This window comes from Bos grunniens, chromosome 8 (assembly GCF_055505025.1).
Source record: "Bos grunniens cultivar Pamir isolate PY7600 chromosome 8, Bosgru_T2T1.0, whole genome shotgun sequence".
Classification (NCBI taxonomy): domain Eukaryota; kingdom Metazoa; phylum Chordata; class Mammalia; order Artiodactyla; family Bovidae; genus Bos; species Bos grunniens.
This window is the reverse complement of record NC_141172.1, coordinates 42,933,433-42,950,223: the sequence shown is the minus strand read 5'-3', so window position 1 is coordinate 42,950,223 and position 16,791 is coordinate 42,933,433. Positions and strand designations below refer to the sequence as shown.

The following is a 16,791-nucleotide window of genomic DNA, read 5'->3' as shown; positions in this document are numbered from 1 at the left end:
TCCACAGTTTATTGTGATGCACAGAGTGAAAGGCTTTGGCATAGTCAATAAAGCAGAAATAGACTTACTCTAAGGCTAAAGTTACCAGGACAGTGTACCATAAAAATAAAAAAAAAAGACAATGATTCAAGGTGTTTGAAATATATTCTCAATAAAATAACATACCTTCTTTTTCTCATATTTTCTAACAAGCTTAATAATTTTTTTAATTTTTATTCTTCAGCATTTCAGAACATCATTCTGATTTAAAAAATTTTTTTATTTATTTATTTTTGGCTATGCTGGGTCTTCATTGATGTATGCAGGCTTTCTCTAGTTGCAGTGAGTTGGGGTGGCTTATTGTGGTGGCTTCTCTTGTTGCGGAGCACAGGCTCTTAGAGCCCACAGGCTTCAGCAGTGGCATATGGGTTCAGTAACTATGGTGCATGGGCCCAGCTGCCCAGGGCATGTAGAATCTTCCTAGACCAGGAACTGAACCCAGGTTCCCTGCATGGGCAGGCAGATTCCTAACCACTGGAGCACCATGGAAGTCTCATTGTGATTTTTAAAATTTATTTTTAATTAGAACATAATTGCTTTACATTTTGAGAACTTCATTGTACGTTTCCTGAACCTTCATGTCATATATGGTAGTAGTTATGGAATAACTCAGTTTCATCTTCTTTCTCTTTTGAATGTTTCCTAAAATGTTTCTCTTTGTTCCTCCTCTCAATGAATTTGTTAATTCATAACATGTTTGAACTCAAGTATTAACTTAAATAAATTCTACATCCCTTTGGTGCAATGGGGAAAAAAAAGACAATGAATCAAAATAATGTCCACGGAAACACACACACACACACGTACAGACAGGTGATTTTTAGCAAAGGTGCAAAAAGCTTATTCAAAGGGGAAAAGAGTTTTCAAGACATAACAATAGAATAATTAACTTGAGATGGATTGTGGTACTAAATGTGAAGAGCTAAAATTATTAAGTTCCTAAAAGAAAACATAGGAAAGATCTTTGTGATACTAAGATTATCAAAAAGTTCTGAAACAGGTATGCATATGCTCAGTCATTTTGACAGTCTTCTGATATTTAACAACTATTAACTCTTCTTTAAATCTCACCTCATGCCTTTCTCTTACTATCTGAATATAGTTATGCTGACCTGGCCTTCAGAAGGAATAGGAGAAAAGTAATCCAATATATACTTACTTATACACCTACTATTTATATAAAGACTGTTAAATTATCAGAAGTTTTCTGTAATTATATTTAAAGTACCCTGTCACTTTTTAGTTTACATTGAAAAATAAAGAAGTTCAAAAAACCCAAGATGGATTTAATACCAGCAGTAAAATCAACTCTAAAATTAAAAGTTCTATAATTGAAATCTTTGAAATATATTTCAAAGTGAATGGCTGAATTTCCATTACAGTGACTACCAGTAAGGCTTAGAATCTGACTCTAAGAATAAGAGAGAGTCTCAAATAATTTCTTTGACTCAGAAATTACAAGTAATTTCTTACAAGTCTCTACCATAATAAAGCTCTTATTTCCCTTAATAAAACAGTGACATATTTATTTTTAAAAATTTTTGCTATTATCAATAAAATTACATCCAAGCAATCAGCTGAAGTTCTAAGGGAAAATGATAATGTTGAAATAAGTTTTACCATTAAAAAAATTATTTTTAATTGGAGGATGATTGCATTACAGTATTGTGTTGGTTTCTGGCATATATCAACATGATACCACTATTATTATTAAAATTTTCATGGATGAGAATTTCAGCATATGTAAACTCCAAAATAAGTTTGCAAATCATCTGTCTACAAAAAAACAGTCATAGGAAATTACATTTTATTGAATGAATGCCAAGGGTTTTATATTATTGATTTACTGTATTTATGTAGTCTATAAAATAAATACTATTTTAAAGGATACACTGTAATTCATAAGAAAAGTAATGCAAAAAATAGATGCTTGAAGTACATCCAACAAGAAACTTATTCTCACTTTTATCATCCAGTCCTTTTGGCGATACTTCTAGTGTTATGGACAAACTTGATCTTCTTGGAAATGTGTTGTCCATCGCTTTTCTGTTTCAGTCACAGTAGCTATAAATAGTTGTTTAAGAATATCCTTATCTAAATTCCTGCCTGTAAACAGAACAAAATATGGTATGATTATATTATGCTTATTAAAATGACACAGTTTACCTATCAAGTCTAGACCATTAAATGCTTGATAATCTTGAGAAATTTATGAAAACAATAGTAATTAGTGAGTCCTTCCTTAACTTTCTAATTAAGTCCCTGAAAACCAAGCTGACATTTGGATTAATCACTTTTCTAAAAATATTTGAGCTTCCCTGGTGGCTCAGAGGGTAAAGCGTTTGCCTGCAATGCAGGTAGACCTGGGTTCGATCCTGAAGAGTAAAGGGCAGGACTTCTCTGATGATCCACTGGTTAAGAATCCGCCTGCCAATGCAGGGCACACAGATTCAATCCTCCTTCACAAGATCCCACATGCTGCAAAGCAACTAAGCCTACAAGTCACAACTACTGAGCCAGTGCTCTACAGTCTGTGAGCCACAGTGACTGAAGCCCACTCGTCTAGAGCCCATATTCCAAAACAAGAAAAGCCACCACAGTGAGAAGTCCACGCACCGCAACTACAGAGCAGCCCCTACTTGCCACAACTAGAGAAAGACCACATGTAGCAACAAAGACTCAGTGCAATCAAAAATAAATAAGTAAATCAGCTCTGCTTTCTACTAAAAAAAAAAGCAAAGGAATTAATAAGTTCTTATGATGATATCACATAATTAGCACAAATACGTTAACCACAAGCTTATCTGAATTTACAAAAGAAGTTAAGATTGGCTAACACTGCTTAGGTAGCCCATTATATCCTTCTCTCCATTTTTTAAAAAAATATTTATTTGTTCATTTATTTGGCTGTACTAGGTCTTAGTTGTGGCGTGCAGGAACTCTTAGCTGTGGCACATGGGATCTAGTTTTCTGATCACGGTTTGAGAGTGCAGAGTCAACCACTGGACCACCAGGGAAGTCCCTAATTTTTTTTTTTTTTGCTTTAGAAATTTAACTGTCTATAAGGGAAAACTATTTGAAAAAAAAAAAGATATGTATGTACATATATATATATATATACACACACACATTACTTTGCTGAATTACTTTGTCGTATGCCTAAAAATAACACAACATTGTAAATCAACTATATTTCAATTAAAAAAAGTTAACTGTTACTTACCAATAAGGACCAATCGGTTTGTTCTCTCACTGTCGTCTTCCCAGTTCACTGGTGTCTCCTCCAGATCATATAGCTCATGGACACCCTGGACAATCACTTGTTGCGGTTTGTCTTTGATTGACACTAGCCCCTGCTCAGAGGAGAACAGCCAATCAGCCACAGTTTGAATTTAAAAGCAGAAATTGAGCACCAATGTTAATGCATTAATTATCCCTATTTCTTTTTAAAATACATAATCATAAAGAACATATTGTTAAAATTCCTTAATTCCAGTTATTTGTGCATTAAAGTTTCCTAAGGCCTCCGATTTTTAAAACATGTTTCCACATAATTTTTTTTAAAAACCCCTATTTCTACTGATAAAGTTAATATATGTATTAAGATGTGTATTCAGTGTTATCACAATGAAAAACTGAAACAACTAAATGATAAAACATGTTAGGTATCAAATTCTACCTATTATTCTACTTTTAAGGACTTTATACTTATTTCCATTTTAGTAGGAAAATTTGAGACATTAAAGGATTTTGATGATAATATGTTTTTGAATGAGTTGCATTAAATGAAGTAGATAATGATGAAATAAAGGAAAAGAAAAACTATTGTTACTTATCTGAATAAAATCCACTTTATATTGATTTGTAGAAATAAAGAGCAAATTATCTAATAAACTGGCTCCTATGGGAATGATACAATTTCTCTGAAATAATATTTATTAGTTATACATATTTATTATAAAATAATACAATACTGAAAAATAATAAGAGACAAACCACTGTCATTACCACCTCACAATTCCTGTGTATTTTTGGTAATATTCATGTATTTTAGGTGTATGTTCTTCCAGTTTCCTTTACTTGTGCCGTTTCGTTTTCTACTTTTTATTTTTATTATTATTTTTTTTTCGTTTTCTACTTTTTAAAGTTGAGTTTCAATACGTAAGAATAAACATTTTGAAAACAATTACCTAAGCATTAATCTTATATAAAGTCTTTGAAGTATCAGCTGTTACTAGAGTTCACATTTTAAACATACTGATTATTACAAGACTAATACTTTGTAAGAGCAAAGAGAAGGAACTCTATGAAGAGAAAGGCTGTGTTGTCTCAGATGCCCCAGTGTTGCTGTGATGAGAGGAAGGCCAAAAGGAGAACCAAAGAAAGGAAGAACCAGAGAAAATGTCACATATCTAAGAACAAGATCTAAACTGGGATGGTGCAGAATGAGCCACTGAACTCTCTACAGAGTGGTATATATGACTGCTTAATTCTAGGTAACCACCCTATACTCACTAGGGATAAAAGCAGTTACAGAATGAAATATGATCTTTCAATTAGGATCATAGAATGCAGATGGGGACAGAATCACGGAGAAGCAGCAGACCTGGCTTAGTTCCTCTGCATGGGAATGATCTGGGAGTACACTGGGATTCACCTGTGTTCCTTTGCAGTGCCAAACCCAGGTAGAGCCTGCACAGGAGGTAAAGAAATCTAAATACTTTCCCTGTCACTCTAGTGACCCCAGGAAGTTGGCTGCTAACCAGAGAATCTAGTTACTAACAGTAATGATAATAAATAGCATTAATAAAACCCTAAGCACATTTCTGAAAACAGAACACTGCTCATTGGTTAAGCACACAGCCTAGAACCCACAGCTCCCTGGAAAAAACACCTGTGTGACATAATAAAGTCAGATAAACATGAATGGATTTCCAAATATAGAGCAAGAATTCTTTTAGTCCTTCATAACTTTGTTGCACAGTATATCAGATGTTTAGTGTCTGCTAAATGCACCACGAAGCATAAGGTTCGGCTGTGGTAAGCTTTCCTCTGTTAATGAAGCTCTCTCAGAAACAGTAACACAAGAAAACATTCCATTTTCTCTGACTGACCACAAGTTGTATGCCAAAGGGAGGGAAATTTCAACAAGTCAAGCTCATTAGCCAGATAACTGCTCAGAGCGCCTGGAGTAGAGAGCAAGGGGGGATGTTCCAAGGCATGCAGCCTGTTTAGCTCAGCACCCGGTGAAGCTGTGCAAATAAACCATGCTCTTACGCAACTATGCAATGACTTTCAAGGCTTCTTTTCAGAAATGGAAATAAGGAAAAATGAAAACACACAAAGGTTATTTGAACTAAACCTAGCGCTTGTGTTTTTGACTAACTATGGGGCTCTTTTGTAGCAGCCAAGACAGTGACTTTACCCGAAAGTATGAAACCGTAAACTGTGTACCACACCTTCAGTCGTATGACCTCCATGCAGGCGTCATCCCTGTTCCTCACATTCTTTTCCCACAGAAGATCCTGTATCAAGTGACATATTTTAATAAGATCAACCACTGCTCAGAAGAACAGCTACATGGCAAAACAATTGATAAATCATTAATAAGTTAAAAGTGCATTCACCTGAATATAAACATTTAGACTTTCTTCCTCTGCATTTCCTGGTACTTCAAATGTGACTGTAATAATACTCTGTAAATCAAGAGACAGTCAATAATGATTTTTTAAATAATAATGTCAATCTATTTTTTTTTTTTTAATCACAAGTTTCAAGATGAAAAGTAAGGAAACATTCATGGACATATGTGTTGCCTTAACAATTGTATTAGGTATAACTTTTTCACCATAATTGTTGATTTCTGATATCAGCAACTCCATGTTCTATATTCTGTAGCTAGTCAATGGTTTAGTATTTACACAGAGAAACTCTTATGAAAAGATACTCATTGTTTAATGCATTCTTCACAAGATTCTCAGCACTACAGGGAAGGTTAATATAAAGAGTGTATCAGCTATGCACTAAATAAGGCACGTTTGTCTGAGTCATTTTATTTCATCTCATCATTTACTCATGACAACAAACTGTGGATTAAAGAGAATGATTTCCATTTTATAAATTGGGAAGGATGAGGCTCAGAAAAAATAAACTACCCAGAGCCAGGAATAAAACTCAAATGCAAAGGTTCTCTGGGAAATATAAACACAAATTGAAAGATTCAGTTTATCTCTGACTGAACATGTTCCAAAAGAAGAAGAGTTCCAAGAGATGAGAATGAGTTTTAGAAGGTTGACATTAACATTTATAGAATGTTAACTTTGAGATTTATTTTTTCTCCTGATCATGATAAATCTCTCACTGACCACTCTAAGCAATCAGAAGCTTAAGATTTCCTCTAGCTGAGCACATAATTAAAATCCAAACCTCCATTTGCCACAGTAACCCAAAATTTTAAAATTAATGATAAAAATACACAAGAGCTAAGCATAACACAACAAAAGCACAAACCCCATCTTGGAGGATAAGATGCTCAAGCCAAGCTTTAAAACAGACAGAAAGAATACACCAATATACAGCATTGCATAACTGCCTAGAAACACATATCTTAACATTACAAATCACACCTAAAAATCCATACAGAAATGTACAGCAAATCATAAAGCATATCAAAATACACAGCAAAAGATTGCCAAATGAAACATAATTTGTTAATTTCAAAAGACAGCAGTAATTTAACCTTTAAAAATGCTTAATATGCATCTTATTCAAGTTGGATAACTTGGCTTTTAATGTTGGGAATGTCTCAATATAGGACTCAATACTGTATCAGGAACGATTTTTGCTTTTGGCAAGTTAGAGATATGATGGTATTTCTAAAGAATAAAATTAACTCCAATGTGAAATTTCTAAAAAAGGTTTTAAAAACTATGACAATGCATCATGGGACTTGAGGGAGAGAGACATTTTAGAACCAGATGTTTTTCTGTACCAATAAACTCTTCTCATATTAGACAAATCCTAAGAAGATGAGGTGGCTCAGTGGTAAAGAATCCACCTGCCAATACAGGTTCAATCCCTGGCTCATGAAGATTCCCTGGAGAAGCAAACAGCAATTCACTCCAGTATTCTTGCCTGGAAAGAATACTGGACAGAGGAGCCTGGTGGGCTACAGTTCATGGGTCGCAAAAGAGTCAGATAGACATAGCAATTAAACAACAATAAAGAAGATGAAACCCATAAATGTGCAGTGCAGAAGATGAGGGTCACAACTCAAGAGTTCACCCCTGGCTCTATTAATAAGTATACATAGATTGACACCTGGGTTTTCTCATCTACCTTTCCCTGTTCAAACCCAGTTCCTCTTTATCAGAATGAACAAGAAATCCATGAAAAACAAATGCATTAAACATCATTCAGGGATAAAACTTTAATGACATACATAATATGTTCTAGGTATTACCCATTTCAGACTTTTTCCAGTTTATTTTGAATCTAAAATTAACTCTCCTTTTCCTGTACACAGAAAGAAGGAGAAAACTGAAGCAGTAATTCAGAAGACTAAAGCAAAATAAGGTACTGTCCCTAAAATAAAAATAGGAATAACTCTTAAATATTAGGATTTTGGTCTGTTTGTTCTTTAACCTACTGGGTTATCTCCCTCAGTTTCCCACTCTTTTGCAAACAATATCTAACATGTAGTAACACGCTGAAACTCTAGTACTTTGGCCACCTCATGCGAAGAGTTGACTCATTGGAAAAGACCCTGATGCTGGGAGGGATCGGGGGCAGGAGGAGAAGGGAACAACAGAGGATGAGATGGCTGGATGGCATCACTGACTCGATGGACGTGAGCTTGAGTGAACTCCGGGAGATGGTGATGGACAGGGAGGCCTGGTGCGCTGCGATTCATGGGGTCGCAAAGACTCGGACACGACTGAGCGACTGAACTGACTGAACATGCGGTAACTTCCGTATCTTTTTTATCTGGAAAACTAAGCCCCCTAATGTGCTTAAATGCAAAACCTCTCTCTCCACTTTCTACTCCTCTAGCTTCTTTCCTGTGATTCCTCTGCTGTGATATCCTGCCACCAGCCACACAGCTAAACATTTGGTGTTTTGATCCAAATCCATCTGCCTTCTAGATTTCCCTATTTCTATTATTAGTAATAGGTCCCTTTTGTCCATTTAGGCTTGTTTCCCATCACTACTGTCTTTCTGTACTGCTCACCATCGGTTAGTAAGGCTATCCAAGCAAGCCAACCTGTTTCACAGTACTCACTGTCTACCATTTCTGTTCTCCCTGTAAATAACAGAGATCAGGCCCTCATCACAGGGTATTTGGACTTCTGCAGTATCTTCCTGCTTGGTCTCCTGACTCCACACTCCAATCTAGCTTACTGGACACTGTCCAATAGTACAGAATGAATTCTCTTTGCCTAGCAAATCAAAGCCTAATTAATACCTTAGCTCAAATTCTAATACCAAGCATTCATCAGGACTTCTGCTCTTCTGGAGCACTGTTACTTTCCCACTTTTAAAGATCTGGACTGCTCTTTTCCTTATATCTTCCAGTCCAAAAGGAAAAAAAAAAACAAAAACACACAAAACCCAAAAAGCCTCCTAGTTTAAGGTTTCTTGTTGGCGTATAAATCAGAATAGCAGTTATAACTCTGGAAGAAGAAGGGTTAACGACTGGGAAGGGGCAGAAAGAAATTCTCTTAACACTTTTGGAAATCTTTATCTTGATCTCAGTAAGAATTACAGAGATATCTGTTCGTGTGTACATACAAATACACATGCACAAATACAAATAAAGATGCATTGACTTGCAAACTAAAAACATGTATGCTTTACTATACGTTAAAAAAAACAAAACAAAGATCTGTCTTTCATGAAGCCTCAGATCCACTAAATCAAATGAGACTGTTCATGTTACTGAATCTCACAGTCCTTGGTCTGCAATATTATATTATACTTTGCCCTATGTTGATATACCTAAAGTAGGAAAGTACATCAGAATCTTCTGTAGAGCTTTTTAAAAAAAGAAAGAAGGACAAAGATTGGGCTATCCCATTTCTTGATTATAAACTATACTACAAAGCTATAGTAAGCTCTACGGAACTGGTACAAAAAGAGACACATAGATCAAGGGAATAGAACAGAGAGCCCAGAAATAAATTCACACTCATACGGCCAATCAATTTACAACAAAGGAGGCAAGAATATACAACATGGAAAAGATAGTCTCTTCAGTAAATGGCAATGGAAAAACAGAGCAGCTACAGGCAAAAGAATAAAACTAGCCCACTTTCTTATAACACAAACTTGAAATGGATAGAAGATTAAATTTAAGAGCTGAAACCAAAAAACTCCTAAAGGAAAACAGAGGCACTATACTCTTTGACATAAGTCTTGGCAATATTTTTTTGGATCTATTTCCTTAGACAAAAGCAACCAAAACAAAAATAAAGAATGGAACTACATCAAACTAAAACATTTTTGCACAGCAAAAGAAACCTTCAATAAAATGAAAAGGCAATTTGCAACTGATTTGTCTAATACATGATTAATATCCAAAATACATAAAGAATCATACAACTCAGTATCACAAAAAACCCAAACAATCTGATTCAAAAATGAGCAGAAGACCTGAACAGACATTTTTGCAAGGAAGACACACAACACAGATGGCCAACAGACATGTGAAAAGATGCTCAACATTACTAAGCATCAGGGAAAAGCAAATCAATCACAATAAGATATGACCTCACATCTTTCAGAATGGCTATTCTCAAAAAGACAACAAATAATAAGTGTTCGTGAAGATGTGGGGAAAACAGAACTCTCATGCACACTATTGGCAGAAATGAAAATTAGCACAGCCACTAAGGAAAACAGTAATGAAGCTTCTTCAAAAAAATAGGACTACCATTTGTTGCTGTTCAGTAGCCCAGTCATGTCCAACACTTCCACTTCTAAGAAAATGAAAACAGTAATTCAAAAAGATATATGCCCCCTAATGTTCATTGAAATATTATATATTTACAATAGCTAAGATATGGAAACAGAAGTGTTCACCAAGAAATGAATGCATAAAGATGTGTGTGTGGGTGTGTGTGTGTGTACACATGCACATATGTATGTATACACACAACAGAATACTACAAAACTATAAAAAGACTGAAATGTTGCCATTTGTGACAGTACGGATGGGCCTACAAGTATTATGTTAAGTAAAATAAATCACACAGAAAAAGATAAATACCATGAATTCACTTATATGTAGAAACCCAAAAAGCAAAACAAACAAACATGCATAACAAAACAGAAGCAGACTCATAGATAACAGAGAACAGACCGCTACTGCTAAGTCACTTCAGTCATGTCCGACTCTGTGCGACCCCAGAGACGGCAGCCCATGGGGCAGCCACCAGGCTCCCCCGTCCCTGGGATTCTCCAGGGAAGAACACTGGAGTGGGCTGCCATTTCCTTCTCCAATGCATGAAAGTGAAAAGTGAAAGGGAAGTTACTTAGTCATGTCCGACTCTTAGCGACCCCATGGACTGCAGCCTACCAGGCTCCTCCATCCATGGGATTTTCCAGGCAAGAGTACTGGAGTGGGGTGCCACTGCCTTCTCCGGAGAACAGACTGGTGGTTGCCAAAGGGAAGGGTCGGGGGATAGGCAAAACAGGTGAAGAGGACTAAAAGATAAGAACTTTCAGTTGTAAAATGAGTCATGAATATTCTATTAAGAAAAGTTTCTCAGAGAAAAATGACACAAATGTGGTAGTATAGCTCCCCATAAATATGAGCCAAAGTGGAGACAGGTAAGTATGCTGTTATCATGGCCCTATTAAAATTGATTCAAAAAATTAGTGACAATCTCAAGCAAAAGGAGAGAATGCAAGACGAACTACTCACTCACAGGCCCCCTTCTCACGGTGTTTAAATGGAAGAAAGAAGTTATCCTAGCTCCACCATACACAAGTTGCTTTCAAAAAAGGTGGGTACAGTGAAAATACATTTTGTTTCTAGCATCTTTCCTGCCTTTTCAAAGTCAGTTTTTATTTAAATAAGCCATGGATGTCTATTCCAGACTTTTCCTTAATCAGTTAGTTAAATATACTTGAAAATAGGCTGCATAAAGAACCTCTAGGCCACTTTTATATAGTAATTCTCATCAAAAGAACTAATCAAAATATGTTGACTGACATGTAGAATGGAGAAGCCAGAAAGCATGATTTTAAGATTTTAAATAACTCTGGTTTGATGAATTCTTATTACTTATTAAGAAGCTAGATATAGATGACCTCAAGAACATTTAAATTATGAAAACTATCAAAACAGTTTAAAAATGCTTTTTAAAAAAAGTTCTAATAATTCTAAACAGAACAAGGTAGTTAAAGATGATTTAAAAAAAATTTTTTTTTTTTACCTGATCAAGATGAGGTTGTGTTGTTGGCACATGTTGAAGTTTTTTCTGCAAACTAAGAATAACTGATTATAAATTCAGAGCTAAACATATTTCTCATTTTACTTTATATATTACTTAGAGACACAAAGCAAAATAAGAGAGAATTTCCACAGCTAAATCTGTTACATAGTTCCAATTTTACATGCTGTTTACATATTCTAATAGACAAATGCTAGTAGACTGCTTACAAACCTCTCATAAAAATGTACATTCATTGACATACATACATATACACACAATATAGAGAAAAACTAATCTTAACTATTTTGTGTGGTTAAATAGGTTTCTTATTTCCAAAAGACCTAATATAGGCCTAGGATAATATATCTAAACATTTTACAACTGCTGAACATTTCATCTACTCTCCCCTTGAAAATAATGCTTGAACCTAAAGAAAATTAGAAGAATAAGTTTTTTCCATATCAATGTTTTCCCTTGAATGTATCTACTTTAAAAAAATTAACAGTATCCATAAATGTAAGCCTTCTATTCAGTCAGTTACCAGTGGCTGAGAGAATACTAAAAGACTCCTAAAAATACATTGTTCTGATATAAAAGGAGCTAAAGATCAATATGCTATAACAAATTACAACCCTAACAACTGCAGCATACCTTCAGAGACTGATGGGGGTAGGTTGGAAGGAGGAAAAGGACTTAAAACCTTGCAGATGTTTTGCCTTGGAGAACAGTGAGGGGTAAATTAGTAACACCAAGTTTAGGAAAGAGAAAAGGCTTGTAGGAACTGTTGAAGGGAATGAGTCTCCTTGGGGGGTCTCAGTAGGGACAGTGTCAAATTAAATCCTTCCCAGCTGGTTGCTCAGGAAAGGATTCTCTTGTTAAGCATCTAAGCACAAAGAAAAGTTATGCAAAGACCTTATCTAGAGCAGGGCCTTCATGTTAAGTAGTTATTTCTTTTAAGCATCACTAACGCAGTAAGTGTAGAATGAAATTACCTTGGAAACTTTGAAAAAATTCTATGTTCTTTCCCTGTGTTTAATATTTAATATTGGACAATAACTGCCTACAACTTCCACAGGCAAGAAAAAGTTTTCCTCTACAAGTCCCTGGGTGGGTCTGAAAATTAGACAAAGATTAAGAAGAGAAAAGCATATACATTCATTTAATAAGGGTTTTGGTTGACAAAGGAAACTTCACAGTGAAATGAAGACCTGAAGAAAGGGTAAACCTGGGTGTTTCTGTGCTAGGTTTGATGAAGAGTGGAAAGCCATGGAGATATGACAGGACAGAGGATGAGCCAAGTGAGGTAAACTACGGGAAACTCAACAAGGCCTGTGCCTTGAGATTCCCTCCATCTTCAGAGATAAGGATGCTCCTTTCCTTTGGGTATAGAGAGGTTACCGCTCACATAAGTCATACCTCTCACTATGACTCATCTGCTTCAGAGGAAATGGGAGAAAATATTTGCAAACCATGCATCTGATAAGGGGTTAATACCTAAATTATTTAAGAACACCTACATTTCAGCCACACACAACCACACACACACAAAAAAAATAATAATCCAAATAAAAAATGGGCAAAGTATCTGAACAGACATTTCTCCAAACATAATATACAAATGGCCAACAAGTAAATGAAAAGATGCTCAATATCTAATTGTTATAGAATGCAAATCAAAACCACAACGTATCTCATGCCCACTGGGACAGCTACTACCAAAACCAACAGAAAATAGCAAGTGTTGGCAAAGATGTGGAAAAATCAGAACACTTATGCACTGTTTGTGGGAATGTAAAATGGTGCAGCTGCTATGGAAAACAATATGATAGTTCCTCAAAATATTAAAAATAGAATTACCATATGATCCAGCAATCTCAGTTCTGGGCATATATCCAAAGAATTTAAGGCAGGGTCTTGAAAAGGTATTTGCACACCCAACCCATGATCACTGCAGAATTATTCACAATAGCCAATAGAGGTGAAAGCAACCTAAATGTCATTATCAATGAATAAATGGATAAATAAAAAATGACATATACAATGGAATATTATTTAGTCTTAAAAAGGAAGACACTATTGTCACATGCTACAAAACAGATGAACCTTGAAAACTAAGTGAAATAAGTTAGTCACAATAAGACAAATACTGTATGATTTCACTTATTTGAGGTATCTAAAGTTATCAAATTCTTAGAAACAGATGACAGAGTGGTAGTTACCAGGGGCTACAGGGAGAGGAAAATGAGGAGTTGTCATCAGACTGGTTTCAGTTTTGCAAGATGAAAACGTAGATCCATTGCAAACAATGTGAATATACTTAACACTACTGAATGAACTGTACAGTTAAAACTGGTTAAAGATGGTTAAAAAAAAAAAGATATCAATGACCAGGGAAGAACTATTTGTTCTTTCCCTTAGCAAAATGATTCCCTGGGGAAAGAGATAGGAAACTGATCCATTGCTACAGGAAAAGGAGTGCTTGAGGGAATACCCCAAACTAAAGCTTTCTATGTATTTCATGTGTTTTCTCATAGGGAGAATTACACACAGTGGTTGGGAAAGAAATATTAACATCAAATCTCTAAAGTTAAGTACCACTTACACTGTAACTTCTGTAGGAAAATACATGTGATTTCCAAACATCCAGTTAGCAAAACTTTCAAGAACATAATCATTAGGAATGATCTAGAACATCAAAGATGTGACAGGAAGCATAAATCAAATGTGCATATGTATAAGTCATTCTTTTAACACCTATAACTGTAGGGGAAAAAAAATACATTAAAGTAAAAGTGACCAAAACAGGACAGGAAACATACCTTATTCCAGAGAGACTGTCAAAGGCATGAAGATCTAATACTTTTGCAAGGTCAACTCTAAAAGTAAGAACACCAACGTGAAGTGTTAAATTCTGTAAAATATAATTAATAAAGAAAAGCAATCTCTATTTTGCCAGAAATGTAGACATAAAAATTAATTAATATATACTATTTTGGGAAACACATAATATGACAGGCAAGGAACAAAAAAGCTTTTGTAAAAAATTTCCATGGGATTTATGCATAAAAATTTAAAAACAGAATCAATGGTTTTAGACCAAGGCAGAAAATTATTTTGATTATTGTTTCAATAAACTGTTGTGGGTTTTTTAGTTTGTTTTTACTTAAATTGTCTTTTCAGTTCTAAAAACTTGAGCTTTTCAAACTAGATTTTTATAGCAAAAAAAAAAACTGGTAAAAAGCTTAAACTTTTCAAAAGTAGCAGTTTACTACTCAAAAGATGAAATGAGCAAAACTGAACAAATGTAAAGAACAAAGTAGTATAGGAACATTATCTTTGGAATTACTGTATTTCTTTTACTCCATCTTTCATGATACAACGAGTAGTAGCGTAAGAATATAAGCAGTCAAATAATCAAGACATAAATATTTATTCTAGGACCCTTATCTACATCCAAAGAAGTGGTTTGATTTTATTTCCTTCAGACGGGGTTGCATATAGACTGAAACTTCCTGTTAGTGCTCTATTTGCATAAACATTATTTCTGTTAAAATTATTTAGTGGTAATTAAGCCTTGTTAGGAAAGCAGAGATTGAAGTCAGAAGAGGTTATCATATCACAATCAGCATTCAGTTCAGTTCAGTTAAGTCACTCAGTCGTGTCCGACTCTCTGCGATCCCATGGACTGCAGCATGCCAGGCCTCCCTGTCCATCGAAAACTCATGTCCATTGAGTCGGTGATGCCATCCAACCATCTCATTCTCTGTCATCCCCTTCTCCTCTCACTTTCAATCTTTCCCAGCATCAGGGTCTTTTCAAATGAGTCAGCTCTTCGTATCAGGTGGCCAAAGTATTGCAGTTTCAGCTTCAACATCAGCCCTTTCAATGAATATTCAGGACTGATCCTTTAGGATGGACTGGTTGGATCTCCTTGCAGTCCAAGGGACTCTCAAGAGTCTTCTCCCACACCACAGTTCAAAAGCATCAGTTCTTTGGTGCTCAGCTTTCTTCACAGTCCAACTCTCACAACCATACCTGACCACTGGAAAAACCATAGCCTTGACTAGACGGACCTCTGTTGGCAAAGTAACATCTCTGATTTTTAATATGCTGTCCAGGTTGGTCATAACTTTTCTTCCAAGGAGTAAGCGTCTTTTTATTTCAAGGTTGCAGTCACCATCTGCAGTGATTTGGAGCCCCCCAAAATAAAGTCTGCCACTGTTTCCACTGTTTCTCCATCTATTTGCCATGAAGTGATGGGTCCAGATGCCATGATATTTTTTTTCTGAATGTTGAGCTTTAAGCCAACTTTTTCACTCTCCTCTTTCACTTTCATCAAGAGGCTCTTTAGTTCCTTTCCACTTTCTGCCATAAGGGTGGTGTCATGTGCATATCTGAGGTTATTGATATTTCTCCCGGCAATCTTGATTCCAGCTTGTGCTTCATCCAGCCTAGTGTTTCTCATGATGTACTCTGCATATAAGTTAAATAAGCATGGTGACAATATACAGCCTTGACGTACTCCTTTTCCTATTTATAAAGAATAGTGATTGAGTTCTAATTTTTATACCAGCCTATAAAACAGTAAGGGCTTCCCTGGTGGCCCAGCAGTAAGGAATCTGCCTGCAGTGCAAGAGACGGGAGCTCCATCTCTGGGTTGGGAAGATCCTCTGGAGAAGGGAATGGCAACCCTTTCCAGTATTCTTGCCTGAAAAGCGGACAGAGGAGCCTGGAGGGCCACAGTCCAGGGGGTCACAAAAGAGTCGGACACGAGTGAGCAACTAAACAACAACATGAAACAGTAAAGGACAGTGATTTCTCCACAATCAAAGCTACAAGGAAGACATGTTTGAAGAAAAATGACAACAGTAAGATCAGGTTTCAAAATTAGACTCCAGGGATATGCTGAACATTTATTAAATTTTCTGACAAGGAAAATAAAACTTCATTTGAGAAAAATTTTGTCAAAATTTTTTCAAATATAAAAACATGTAAAAACCATCTCCTTTAACTTAGAGCTGTGTCTGCTTTGTTCATTCTCAATATTGTGTCATATATTCATACTTGTAGCAACAAGCGTCTGTTAAATTATGAACCTTATCCTGAAACAAGGCAGACAAATTCCCATCTTATTAAAAGAAGGATACTCCAAAGTTCTATGTTAACAGACTGTAATATTTCAAATTCTTGACATTCTAGATGAGCAGAATTAGGAAAATAATCAAGCAAAGAAGTAAATGTTCCATGAAAAAATTTCTGAATATCAATTTACATAAGAGACCAAAGCCTAATATTAAACATATTTCCTTTCATA

The 16,791-nt window shown here is 35.5% G+C and overlaps 1 protein-coding gene across 8 annotated transcripts in view; it reads right to left on the bottom strand.

Annotated features, from left to right (window-relative positions):
* Positions 1-16,791, bottom strand: part of LOC147366982 (putative COBW domain-containing protein 7) — a 52,241-nt gene that overhangs the window by 4,411 nt on the left and 31,039 nt on the right. For 3 of the 8 annotated variants that reach the window (XM_086415422.1, XM_086415424.1, XM_086415426.1), the window contains 6 exons: positions 14,297-14,353; positions 11,478-11,529; positions 5,667-5,735; positions 5,499-5,564; positions 3,263-3,392; positions 2,003-2,145 (listed from right to left, as the gene is read on the bottom strand). In XM_086415422.1, the coding sequence (XP_086271548.1) occupies positions 2,039-2,145; positions 3,263-3,392; positions 5,499-5,564; positions 5,667-5,735; positions 11,478-11,529; positions 14,297-14,353 (481 nt within the window). In that variant the 3' untranslated portion in view covers positions 2,003-2,038. Of the gene's footprint in view, positions 1-1,829; positions 2,146-3,262; positions 3,393-5,464; positions 5,565-5,666; positions 5,736-11,477; positions 11,530-14,296; positions 14,354-16,791 lie in introns of those variants that run through there. The other 5 variants (XM_086415421.1, XM_086415423.1, XM_086415425.1 and 2 more) reach the window with 3 other exon arrangements.